The sequence below is a fragment of the Neopsephotus bourkii genome, unplaced genomic scaffold (genome assembly GCF_033783945.1).
Source record: "Neopsephotus bourkii isolate Nb327-2 ecotype Australia unplaced genomic scaffold, CSIRO-AGI_Nbou_v1 NB_947, whole genome shotgun sequence".
In the NCBI taxonomy this organism is placed as follows: domain Eukaryota; kingdom Metazoa; phylum Chordata; class Aves; order Psittaciformes; family Psittacidae; genus Neopsephotus; species Neopsephotus bourkii.
The window spans coordinates 2,015,266-2,028,573 of NW_026901441.1; the positions used below are offsets into that span (position 1 = coordinate 2,015,266).

Below are 13,308 nucleotides of genomic sequence, written 5' to 3' on the forward strand. Positions count from 1 at the left end.
AAAAAAAACTACCAATGATACCTTATAGTTGCAACATACAGCTGTCTTAGCAGATGAAAATGTATGGAAGAAAATTTGAATGTCCCCATTTTATTTTAGGCCTATGGTATGTCAGCTTTGCCTCTAAACTTGATTAAGGGAACTACCAGTGCGGCTTATGAACGTTTAGAGAACACTGAAGATATTGAAGAAGCGGAGCAACATCTATTAAGGCTTAGATCAAAGGTATGATCTTCATTGTTACCACTTCATTAATGATTCTATTTTTATTTTTCTTTCTTGGCTACTAGTTTATGGTCATGCTTTAGAGAATTTTTTGTTCCAGAAAACATAGCAACTCAGAAGTGACTAGCTTGCAGGTATTTGAGTTACTTGGAAACCAATGTGGTCACTACTGTAGTAGCAATTAGGTTTTCTTTCAGTCCTGCAGCAGTAGTTGTTTTTGTTCAGTTTAATAGTGGTGCTGATGACTTGAACTCAGCCTTCTGCAGTCCTGCTTGGGTATATGGAAGAGGTACTTTACGGAGTAAAACTACCCTCACTTACTCTGCTACCAGTAAGACATCCTGCTTGTTGACACGCAGTGAGGCTATTAACACTGGATACTTTCTACATGGAGCTGCCATGAGTTAGATTCATCAAACTATTAATCATCTTTGTGAATAAATAACAGGCCTGTATATTCTTGCTCCCTAGTTAATGTATCTTGCTGTTATAAATGATTTTTTTATTAAAAGCATATATATGCAAGTCTCTGTTCTGAATCCTAAACACCCCTAGGATGTTAACACCATTTGTAAACCCATGATGGCTTGACAGCTTACTGAAAAGCTATGGCTAATGTACGTATGACACTTTGAACAACTTAGGAGTGCAAGCCCAAGGAGAGAAGATTTATCCTTTCCATACAAGACGCTAGGGATAATCTCCCCCCCTTTCTTAACCCTTTTTCAGAAAATGGTTTGACCAGTGTTTTCAAGCCCAGGGTGGGGGGAAAGCACACTAAGATGCATCACTTTCATCCTGTCAGTCCGTCTGTGCTGTTGTGTGCTCTGTGATAGTAGACTTCAGTAGCATGAAAACAGTTTTCCTTTGATACTTAGCTACCTCTACAGAGTGTGGGCACCTTCAGTGTTCTAGAAATCCTGTTGCATAATGAAACCTAAAAAGCAATCTCCCACAGTTAAAATTATGAAGCTTGGAGTTTATACAGAGTATTGCAACAACAAAGATATCAGTATTGCTGAAATCAATAGGAGAAAAGTAAGAAACCCCTGAAAAATGGAGCATTACTTATTACAGATGGCTTATGGCCTATGAGAGTTTTCAAGCAACTGATCTTGTTTATCTAACTAACAAACAGGATCAAAAGCTGAGAGTCTTTAAGTTATGTCTATATTTTAATGTGACCATTAGTATAAACAATTTTATTTGGCATATGGATTATGGTCAGGATTCTGATGCAGTCTGTGATTGAAATCCTAGTTGTTCAGTTGCATTTGCATGAAGTTGTGAAGAAAATGATGTTACTGAGAGAAATGTACAGTGAAAACTAGAGGTATGAAAGTATGCTACTTAAGCTAATGAAAAAAACCAGCATGTAATATGGTATTCTGCTACGAAGAGACCTGGTACCTTTATTTTATTAGTATTAAGTAAGCGAAGCTTGACTTGCAGCTGGGGAGGATGGACTGTTTACATAAACTGACTTTTTTCAATTCATTGTAATGCTATACTGGGTATGGAGAATGTGTTTCTGTTAAATGTATGTTGTGATCTCCAATTTAAATGTTACATGTGCCTTTAATGTGGTTTTGGTGTTGCAGACTTTGAGAAATTTATCTAAAATAGACGTGCTTTAACTTTACCAGTTGTGAAGTTTCACTATTTTCAGGAAGGCTTTTTTAAAATAAGAGGAAAAAAATGGAATAATGAATTTCAAAACTATATGTATATATATATAAATAAAAAATGTACTTAAGCAGTAAAAATCTTTATATAAGAATCAGTTTGTTACATGGCAGCATCAGTGTTAGAAACAATTGTGGTTCAGCTACTTAATGACTCTTTTGTTACTTTTGCTTATTAGTGTATAACTGAGATATAAGGATGTGGTACTCTAGTTACAACAGAGTTCAGTGGTGCCTGCTCAGTATTTAGAGGCTCAGAATTGGAGTGCATTCTTAAACATAATTATCAAACAATTAGCTAGTACACTCAACTAATTCTTGGGTAATGATGCCTCTTGTTTAGGTTTCTGTAAGGATAATTTTTGGAACAGCAAGTTGTCTTGTTTTTGTAAGTGCAAGAAACATAGCTGACTGTCTAGTGGAATGTTGGAAAGAAATACAAATGTAAAGCTTAATATATTAGCTTAATCATTGAACTAGATTGGAAGGGGCCTCTGGAAGTAGAGGTTTGAACCTGATAACACAAAGTAAGGACCTCTTTCATGTTAGATCAGGTTATTCAGGTCACATCTGGGCATTCTGGGTGTTTCTAGCCATGGAGACTGCCCACTCTTTAAATTTTTTTTTAACATCCTCATTGTGGAAAGTTTTCTACCATCTAATGGGAATTCCTTGTTGCATCTTATGACTTACATTTCATCCTCTTCGTATGCATAGAAACAGTGTGAAATATATGCTATAAAGTCTTGCACTATTTTTTTGGTAACCAGTGCAGAGATGGTCGTCCTCTGTCATCAAGGGATAGACGGGCTTTACAACAACTAGAAGGGAGACTGAGGACACTTCAAAGACGAGAGAGGCACCTGGAGTCTATAGAAAAAAGCTGGTGGACGAAGTTCTGTGAAGCTATCCGTCCTCTGAAGGTAAAACTTTTTCTCTCTTTTTGAGGCTTAAATTGGAATAACTTCCATCTTTCTTCCTGCCATATAAATCATAGGTCAAGTGTAATAATTACCATGCTGGATATCAGCTATTTATTACTGTTATACTACAGAATGGCAGCACTATAGCAAACTCCAGGTTCTTGAAGAACCTTTAACTTTGTGTAAACTCTGGTTAAAATTGAAAATTATAAAGTCCTAGGTGGTCTGCTGTAGTGCCACTGCCATGGAAAATCTGGCTATCTTTTTCCTCAGGCATGTGAAAATGCAAAGAAGAGAAAGAATTCTAACTGTTGGGTAGCTTAGGTTAATCTAATTTACATGTAGTCAACAGAAGTGAGAGGTATTTTGAGAATATATGCATTTGGAGTGGGCATCTTACCAACTACTTACTTGATCAGTAGTAAACTAGCTGCATAGAACTTGATACTTAACAGTGCAAAGGAGACTGTTACTGGTGCAAAACTTTGATATTGTTCTCTTTTGGTGGTAGGACTCTGATTTCAGTAGATAGCTGGTTTTAAAACCCAGTACTTTTCTGGAACGATATTGCCATATGCTGTATTTTTTTGCCAGCTAGATGCAGGAAGAAATTTTAGCATTACTTTAAACTGTAGGCTGCCCTTTGAAAAGCCAGGGGGCTATGAGCAATTTCCTCTAATGTCATTGCTGTTGTTAATGCTGAGTACCAATGGAAAGGGCCTGAAATTGCAATTAAACAAAAACTTTCAGTGCGAAATTCTCAGTGGAATTATCTTTCTACGATACATTAGAAAACTAGATTTAGCTATTTCATTTAAAGGACAAATACCCCTAGCTATTGACTTCAGCAGTTTGGATTCTTTGATTTTTGAATAGCTTGTGTAGTTTCTGTAACTTTTCACTTTAACCTTAGATTTGAGAAATTCACTGGTTATATCTACTGTCTGTAGGGCTTTAATAATTCATTGTATTCTCATAGATAGTGTACAATATCATTAGTTACTGTTACTTACAGATTAATGGTCAGGATGACTTTTCAGTGCGTCTCTGTTCTTGTGGTTTGAATACTTATTTGTCCTCTCAATAACTGTAGCAGTCACTGTGGATTGTTGAATTTAACTCCCCTTTAGTCTGATCCTTAAGTGCATAATTTTTTTTTTTCATAGAATCAGCTAGGTTGGAAAAGACCTTTAAGATCATCAAATCCAACCATTACCCCAGGACTGCCAAGGCCACCAGTAAACCATGTCACTGAATACCTCATCTAAACAGTTTTTTGAAGACTTTCAGGGACAGATTTTCACATAGAGTAGGGTTGTACTATGAAGCATTTTACGAAGCTTCTTTACTTTTACTTTCTTGGAGCTGTCCTGTGGAGGTGGTAATGTCCATCACTTAACAGCATCTCAACTCTTGCAGGACTGTTTTACTTTAATAGCATTTCAGTTGGCTTTGCAAATACGTAACTTGTCAGTTGTTCAGTTTGTGCCTTTCATGGAGAGAAGGCAGTCTTTTAATATCCCTATGTAATATTTCTGACCAATATAGAAGTGCAGAAGATTTCTTAGAAGTGTTGTAAAGCAATAAACAAAGCTCCATCTTTAGCGCAACTTGTATATTGTTCAAGAATATGGCCATTTGTCAGACTTGGAAATTCCATTTGTTGTGAGGCAAGGACTAGATAAGGAGAATGCTATTTTTGCTTTGTGTTCGGGAAGGTCAGATCCATGGGGGTTGCAGACTCTTACTGGGATTGACAGCAGAATAATATGTTTAAGAATAGCACTTAATCTTTGAGTTGCAGTGTTAATTTAGTGTCTACATTCAGACTTCTACAGTCGTATTGTGTTTGCATAATGTCCTCCTATATTCTTACTTCAATTTTTTACTGCTGAGTATCTATTAGCATGTGATTTGGTGTTAAACAGGGCCAATTTTTTTTCTCTGAAGACTAACATTTTTTCCCTTTTTGACATAGAGTTAAGTAAATTTTGAGAATAATTGTTTTACTCAAAGCTAAATAAGCTGGTTATTTTTCAATTTAGTCAAAAACAACACATGTGGAAGATGCCAAGTAAATGAGCAATGGTCAGCATGGGTTTGTCAGGTTACATCAAACTGGTCTAATTTCTTTCTACAGAATGCAACCTTTCCTGTAGATATCATATCTACTGCTTCTCTCTTCTATATTATGGTTTCCCACACTTTCATCTGACAGCAGCAGGAGAAATGTAGTACACTCTAGGGATACGTGTAAAAGCTGTTTAGGGAAGAAAACTAAACAACTCCAGAGCACATAATTATATTCATTCAATATGTGAACAAGCGTACAGGTTGTGAAATGTGAAGCCTAGTCAACAATGGTAAGTTGGGACTACTGAATCAGTTTCTCAAGGGGTATTTCAAAACAGTTGTGAACTAACTGAAGAGATGCTCAAGGTGAGTAATGTAAGAAAATAAAGACTCAGTATTCAAGATTGAGACCTCTGTAATACAGAGCATGCTCATGGAGCTTAGCTAAAGTAGAGACTTAAAGGTGTGGGTGTCAGTCCAAGCATGTATGCAGGCTACTACAGAGAACAGTATTCTCTTGATAAATAAGAATGGTACACTTGAACTGTAGCAAGGGAGAGGGGAAACTGTTCTCCTATCTAATCTTAAGGATAATAAGGACTTTGTATAGATTTGGTTAGTCTCTGTGCCTGCTGTTGAAGGCCCTTGGAGAAGCATAGGTAAAATTCATGTTATGTTGAGGATGGAGGGCTAGGACATTCCTGGTTTTGTGTTTGTTTTTTTTGTTTATTTGCTTGTTTTAATGGGCTTTTGATTTACACACCCCTGAGCCCTGAGGAACTGTAGGCAATTGCTTGAATAACAGCTATGCTGGCACAGTGTTAGTGCAGACTGTAGGTGCTGTCAGGAGTCAGCTCAGTTGCCTAAGAGAGGTGGTGCGGCTAAACTGCCAGGCTTTATTGCTGCATTCACAGCTGTATCTTCAACATAAGGGAGGTTGGCAGCATGAAAAACAAAAGGTGTGGATATTTCATGTCCTAAGTTTGCATAATGATAACTTAATACCAAGTGTTTTGCTTCATCTAACAATAGCTTTAAACCCATGTTTGCCAGGTTACCTGAAACTTCTTGTAAAGTGCAACAGTGTGGTGGATTCGTTTGGCTGGCTGTCAGATGCCAGCCCAGGTGCTCTCTCACTCCCCATCAGCAGGGTGGGGGAAGAAATAAGATGGAAAAATATGTGACTGAGAAAGGCATGGTAATCACCAGTTACCATCATGGGCAAAACAGAATTGAGGAAAATTGCCAGTTAATATTGGTTTGAGTAGTCAAAACCAAAGACCATTTAAAACACATTCCTTCCCCCCACCCACTGTTTCTCAGGTTTGACTTTACTCATTTAGTCCTGACTCTGGAGTGGCACAGTGGGGATGTGGAATAAGGAGTTACCATCATTTTGTATATGCTTCTGCTGTTGCTTCCTTCTCATACTTTGTCATTGTTCCAGCATTGGTCTACTCTATGGGCTGTAGCTCCTGTCAAAAGAACCTGCTTCAGCATGTAGGATCTCTAAGCTACAGCTTCCTTCAGAAAATACCTAGTTGTTCTGGTGTGGGGTCTTCTAAAGACTGGGTGTGATTATCTGCTCCAGCATGGTCCTCTTTACCAGGCTAGGGAGGGATGTCTGCTCAACTGCCTGGAGCAGCAACATCTTCTCTGATGTTGGCATCTACAGGGCTGTTTCTCTACTGTCTGTGTTCTCCTGCTTCTTACATACATTTTTTCTACGGGGCTGAGCTCATCTTTGGCCAGCAGTTGGTCTGAAGCCAACTGGAAATGGCAGTGTCTAGCACAGGGCAGCCTCTGGCCTCTCACCCCTTACAGCACCTCTGCTACCAAAATCTTGTAATGGAAACCCAATACAAATAGTGTTTCCCATGAGGAATCTAACTTTGCTTCTTGGCCAGTATAACTGTTAAATAATGTGCCACCAGTTTTCTTTACTCTGGTAATGGATACCAGCCCTGAAGGGATGACTGCTTTTTCACATTTAGGGTGTGGCATCAGTGTTAGTTCACAGTCTTGGGATAGCTGTCCTAATCAGATTCACAATTTCTTTTTTTCTTTTTCTTTTTTTTTTTTCTTGGTATGTGAGTGGCGCTGTAGGAAACAGTTGGGCAGTATTCTTTGAGCTTCTTAGAGGGGAGAATATTAACTATTTCCGGAAGTTAATTTGGGGTATTTAAAAGTAGAATCATATAAATTTGTGGATCATGTGGTTATTTCTGCTTGGCCTAAATGAAGTCATAAATTCCAGGATTATTTCAGCAGCACACATTGTCCATCAACGAAACAACTTAGCCTGGCAGACATCTGGGAGCAGGGATAGAAGACAAAGAACTCTCTGAGTAACTTAAACAAGGATGATGCAGGGATCGGGAACATTTAGGGAGCTGAAGGGAGGTACCAGTGAAAATGATGTAAGCAGAACATGAATAATGTAAGAAAAGACTTAGCAGCTTCTGATTTGATTATGTGTGGTAGTAATGGGAAAATTATACAAATCAATTGATTACATCTAAATTATTTGGTTTGACTTAAAAAACAAAATGCAATTCAGTGACCTAGAAGTAGTAAGCTTTCATTTTTACTCCTGAGAAATTCTTGTATTGACATTTTTGTCTTGGTTTTTGCTTAGCCATGTCTCTTAACACTACCATGTTCAAACCTGAAACAAAACTTTTAAGTAAACTTTTTCTTACTGTTCTCTACTTTAGCTGCTTCCTTACCTGCTTGTGTAGATGCTTTCTATTAAGATGTTTAAGGAACTCATTTCAGGTAGCAGTTATAAGTTGGATTAGTAGGTATTATTTCAACTCATTGTTTTTGTGATATCTGCAGTCTTGCATAAAAGCATGATTCAGTGGATTTTGGCAGTTACTCACATACATACTAGTTTGTAAAACAGATTGTATATTAGAAGAGCCAAGCAGATACTTAGAGGTGATCAAAGTGATGTAAGTGCAAGGCAGCACCTCTGACAGCTGTTCTGTGGCAAGTGATTGAATACAGGTGTGTGTTGTAGCTGAGGCATAAGAGGAAGTGGCCTGGCAATGAATAAGTTCAAACTGATTGCAGTGGAGGAGCTTACATAGCATGAAGTATGGTTGCATTGAGATCCTGGTTTCAGAAGGACTAGGGAGTAGGAAATAAGGTTGTCTTTCATTGAAAGACTTAATATAAATCAAATGCTTGCTTTGGTTGGTTGGTTGTTTGGGCGTTTATTTTCCCCATAATGGCCTTACTAATTCCTGTGTGTTGTTTGGCTGAGACAGTCTTTTTCTTTTCACCTGTTCTAGTATAAAAGCTTTTTAGCACCAGCTGATAAATAGTCCTGCTGTGAGAACACGAGGTTTTGATTAAGCGCTGTCCTTGGCTCTGAAGTTGAACGTGTACTACTGTTCTCAGGGGCCTGGATTCCTTCTCATTTATGCTGTGACACAAATGATTTTGTAAATTCTCATGGCTAAGTGTATTTAAAATCTTTGAAGATATTCTAGTTTATTCAAAGCTAGTAAAGAGCATACAGTAGTAGTAATAAGATTGTCTATGACAGATTTGTCCTTTGCTATAGGTGGCAGGTTAGAGGCAACAGTGAGTGCCGCAGCTCCGGCTGCATTGTTTTTGTAACCTACCTTAAACTTTATGGGGTAGGGGAAGGAAATGAATTACTTAGTCTTTTGTATACCTGGATACAAAATGATACCCAACTGGAGGTATGCTTTTAATTTTAGCCGGGTTAATACCACTTGATGAGGCCCGGTTGCACTGTCTAAGCTGCAAGCTCAACTACTAGTCTTGAGTGTTGGTATTCTCTTAATTGTAGGCCAAGTGCTGTTTAATAGACTAGGAATGAGGAGTTGATTGGTTTGCAGTCAGTTGAGGTATGAGGAAAATCTAGGCAGAAACACAAGGAACCCTTCTGTGAAAGAACTAAGTCAGCTGATGCTTCAAAATTGTGTAAATGTAGGTCGATGTTAATTACAAGTTACTTATGGTTTGGTAGTCTTAATAGCTTTTTGAAAATGCAGGATGAACTAAGGTAGAATGAAGGCATTTAATATTAGACTTTTCAATCTCATAGTTAATGGGACTGGAGTTTATGTTAAAATGGGAAAAGGGGTCTTTTTCAACTACTTAACTACTTCTGAGAGTGTTGCGCATCACTTTGGAAGACAGGCATATTCCAGAGGAGATAAGGACCTCTCTCTACTGCTGTAGTTGGCAACAGGCAATGAAGTTATGTGAGCTTCAGACTCTGTCTTAATTCTTTCCAAACATCTATTTCCTCTACAGATAATACCTTAGTGGGATTTTGCTGTGGAGAGGTAAAATCATAGTACACTTAAATATGTAGGATTGTGTGAGTTAATACTTACCTTGATATTAATATCTATATCAGTACCTAATAAGGCTTACAGTATTTGAGCTGTTTTATAAATGATGTTCTAATATTCTGAGTTTGCAGAAAGCTTATCTTCAGAATTTAATGAACAATAATACCATTGTAACATTGAATATCTTTAATGAGCAGTTGTAACAAAATTTTTAACCTTTTCAAGATGGCCATGTGCCAAGTTTTAAGGTTAATAAAATAATTTAAACCACAGAACTCCCCCATTGATGCGGAAAACCATGCATTGTGTTCCTGCATATAGAATTTGGAAATAAGTCGATCTAGATTGCCTCAGGTCTGGCAATCAAACTGTTACTGTCTTGGGAAATTCAGCATGTGTAGCTGAGCATATTCTGTCACAAGGGTTTCTAGGAAAGTACGGTGAACCTGTTGGAGGTGTAACTGAATGAGTTTGCTACCTGAGCTCACCTTGGTGTACCATTGCCCAACACTCCCCATCAAAGAAATGAGAGGGAATACCTGATGGAGAGCTGAAGAATGAGTTCCTGAACTAGCTTGTAGCCCTGGAAAAAACACAGGAGCTGTTCTTGTAGAGGGTGGTGTGGAGAATGAAGTCGCTGGTTTGAGTGCTCTATTTGGGCATAATAAAAACACTTTCCTGTTTTTAATGAAGATCTTAAAGAGCAACCTTATTTCTCCAAATCTACTTGATTCAGACCATTTGTAAAAACTGAAATAAATGAAGCCACCTTTGAAAGAAGGTAGCTTCTTTCTCTAAAGATTGAAAATGAGAAAGAAATGGTGAAAACAGTGTAGACATATCTGAATACTACTTTCAGTTCTCTAAACTTACTGCTAATTTGCTTGAATTATTCCTGTTTAAAATGAACTTCTTATACTATGATTATATTCAGGGACTAAATTATCTAGCTTTTTCAGCTGTTTGCTTATTTTAATCCATCCCTTTTGTTATGGCTTAACACCAGCTGAAACAAGGACACCCTTAAGACCCGAAAAATCAATCTTAACTGATGTGGAACCCATCTTAACTGACGTGGTTGGTTTACAAAATCTTAATTTACTCCTGGTAAACTTAGTTTAGGGTTTTATATGCCACTTGGTTTAGCCGAGAAATTCTGTTCTTACTTTTTACATCAGGCAGTTCTGTAGTAGTGTGGATTCTGTAGTAGTGTGGAGAAGCTTGCAAAAACAGCCTGCTATTGCTGATTTTTAAAATGATAGCATTATCTGATTTAATTACAGTGATCCTTAAAAATTTTTATCTGTACTTATCTGTGCTTATGACTTTCTGGCTAAATAACCACAGCTGTTCTACTTGTTTCTATTTCAAATTACTGGATAGGATATGCACTCTAAAGGAAGACTGTGGGGCAAATGACTCCTCTAGTGCAATTAAAAGGATAGGAAGCTCTTCTAGAACTTTCACCAGAGAGAGGCCTTTGTCAGTTCTGATGTAGTAATCTCATTTAAATCACTTGTGGATACATAGTAGTTTAGAATAACAGTAGCAGTCTACCCTGGACTCAAATATTTTCCCTACTGCCTATTTATAAGCAGTTTTTCTTCTAGTCCATTCCCAAGTCTTTACTTCACAGTTAAGTTTTTAGGTAACTTAAACCTTTGAGTCAAAATACTTTGTGAAGTTGATGATTTCTATAACTTGAACCTTGAAAATTTCTTTGAAATACTCAATACTGTTGATTAACTGAGAATTGCAGGCAGAAGAAAGAAAGGTAGATCTAGTATTTGGGCTTGGTTACTCAAATTTTACTTGCTTCTAGTGATTTGGTCACGGAGTGTCTGAGTAGGGTTACAGAAGGGAGCTCTCACTTGGAAAAGGTGAAGTTAAGCTGTGCATAGGTTGCCTTGTGTTACAAGGTGAACACACAGGTGTGGTGGCCAATCACACTCTGATTTCCCTTAATTAAACCCAAATGCATGTATATAGTTAAGATTTGCCATATGATATGGCAAGTACAGGTTGTGCGTTCTGCTGAATGCTGTATTCATTTAATGTCTCGTCTGCATTCTTAATACCACTCATCTACAGCTAGATTCTGTACTGCACATGATGTACTTTAATGCTTGTTTCTGAGCTTAGTGTGTCCACCTGGTGAAGAGGTGGTTCTCAGATGATCAAATCTTAAAATGTTTGACATAAGCTCTGGTTAACAAAGTAAACATTTTGTTAGCACTTCTCTTAAGTATTTACCAAAAAATTACTGTTTCAAATGTGCATAATCTCTGAGGTGGTCTGAGATCATTAGTCCTTTATTGAAGCTTAGATACATTTTTCACTTGTATCAACTGCAAGCACTTTCAGTTAAATTGTAACAAATCTTTACTTTTAGATTGTGTGGGGAGTTTTCTTCATCATTGTGGCGCTACTCTTCACTGTCTCTCTGTTCTTGTCAAAGTAAGTAATTTCAGTGTTTTTTTCTTAACCACTTAAACTACATGCTTTCTGTTCTGACATCAAAATCAGGGGTGGTTTGCTTCAAAAGTCAGCCCACTTTGATACTTTTTTTTTTTTTTTTTTTAGCTAAAGCTGCATTTCTCATTCTAATAGTGTATATTACACTGAGCAAAATGTACTAAAACAGAGTCAAAAAAGGACATGGTTCAGCTTGATTGCTGTTAACTGTTAAAAGCAGTTCTGATCCAGCAGAAAAATTAAGCATAGATTTTAAGGAAGTTTAATTCAGACTACAGAAGTACTCTGCTTGCTTGAATGAATCTTAATGCATGTAGGTACTTCTTGGGCTGGGTAATAGCTGCTTAAATTCTTGCATTAAATTACATGTATAATCCATTATGATGTGCATTACATTGTAATTGTTTCATGGTGTTGAAGTCAATATAGCTAGCTGCAAATCTGATGAATTTCAATGACGATTGATGCTAACCATAGGTCTCAAATGTTGACATTTTTAATTTTGCTGACTGGGCAAATAAGCCCTGTGGCCCAAACTAGGGAAAAGATAAAATGCCAAGGAAGTGCAGATCGATACACCTTTTCACAGGACAAGTGCAATGAGTGTGGTAAAACAAAGCCTGTGTCTATGTAGATATGAAAAAGCTGTCAGTCTCTGAGCTTAGTTCAGTTTCATTTTGAGCTGCCTTTAAAATCAAACAGAAGACAGGCCTCTGGCAGAACCATAGCACTCACAGAGTTTTTCTTAATTACTGCAGTTTGGACAAAGCTCTGCATTCGGCTGGCTTCGACTCAGGATTTATAATTTTAGGAACTAATCTGACCAATCCACTGAATATGTTGTTACCTGTTCTTCAGACAGTAAGTAAAGAAACTGATGATACACATATGTGTGGATACTTCTCTCTGTTTTCTGGTAAGCTGTCAAAGGCAAACTACACTGTTCCCCAGGTAATTCATTAAAATAAAAAATTGTCTAGGTATGTGTTCTTTAAAATCAAAGCAACTTCATTGTTAACAGTATTTCAGTTATTAGATACCGATATGACAATCTTGATTTGCTGGAGGAAGGTGCTGTTTGAAAGTAATTTGTCTGATGAGAACATAGAGGAAATGAAGAATGACATCACTTGTAGTTATGTACAGAAGAAAAGCACCTTTCTCCCATACCCTACGTCACATTCTAGTTGTTGGTGTACTTGGTAGTTTATCCTCTTTAAGTTGAAGTAAATGCACTTTTTCACTTTTTAGTATGTTGTACTTTGAAATATATATTGCACTCTGTGTGTATGTTAGAGTAATGCTTTATTTTTTGGAAAAAAAAAAAAACAACCACAAACCAACAAAACAAACCCAAAAACCCCACAACAAAACCCTGTATAAGAACAACCACCTGTTAACTTCAGTAGGGTTGGAAGGCAACAAGGCCACAAAGGAATTTGGCAATCAGTTGTGGGTAAGCTAAGAAAAATAAAAGCCATAATGTAAACTAGTGCTTTACTCTCCCCTAGTTGAATTCTTTCCATAATCTTGTTATAATGGGTTGGCACAATGCATTCCTTCCCTATGGTTTCAAAAACATTTGAACCC

General features: G+C 37.3%; 1 protein-coding gene across 2 annotated transcripts in view; it reads left to right on the forward strand.

Annotated features, from left to right (window-relative positions):
• Positions 1-13,308, forward strand: part of LMBRD1 (LMBR1 domain containing 1) — a 77,554-nt gene that overhangs the window by 40,093 nt on the left and 24,153 nt on the right. For both annotated transcript variants that reach the window (XM_061358596.1, XM_061358597.1), the window contains exons 8-11: positions 100-225; positions 2,681-2,833; positions 11,636-11,700; positions 12,477-12,579. In XM_061358596.1, the coding sequence (XP_061214580.1) occupies positions 100-225; positions 2,681-2,833; positions 11,636-11,700; positions 12,477-12,579 (447 nt within the window). The remainder of the gene's footprint in view (positions 1-99; positions 226-2,680; positions 2,834-11,635; positions 11,701-12,476; positions 12,580-13,308) is intronic.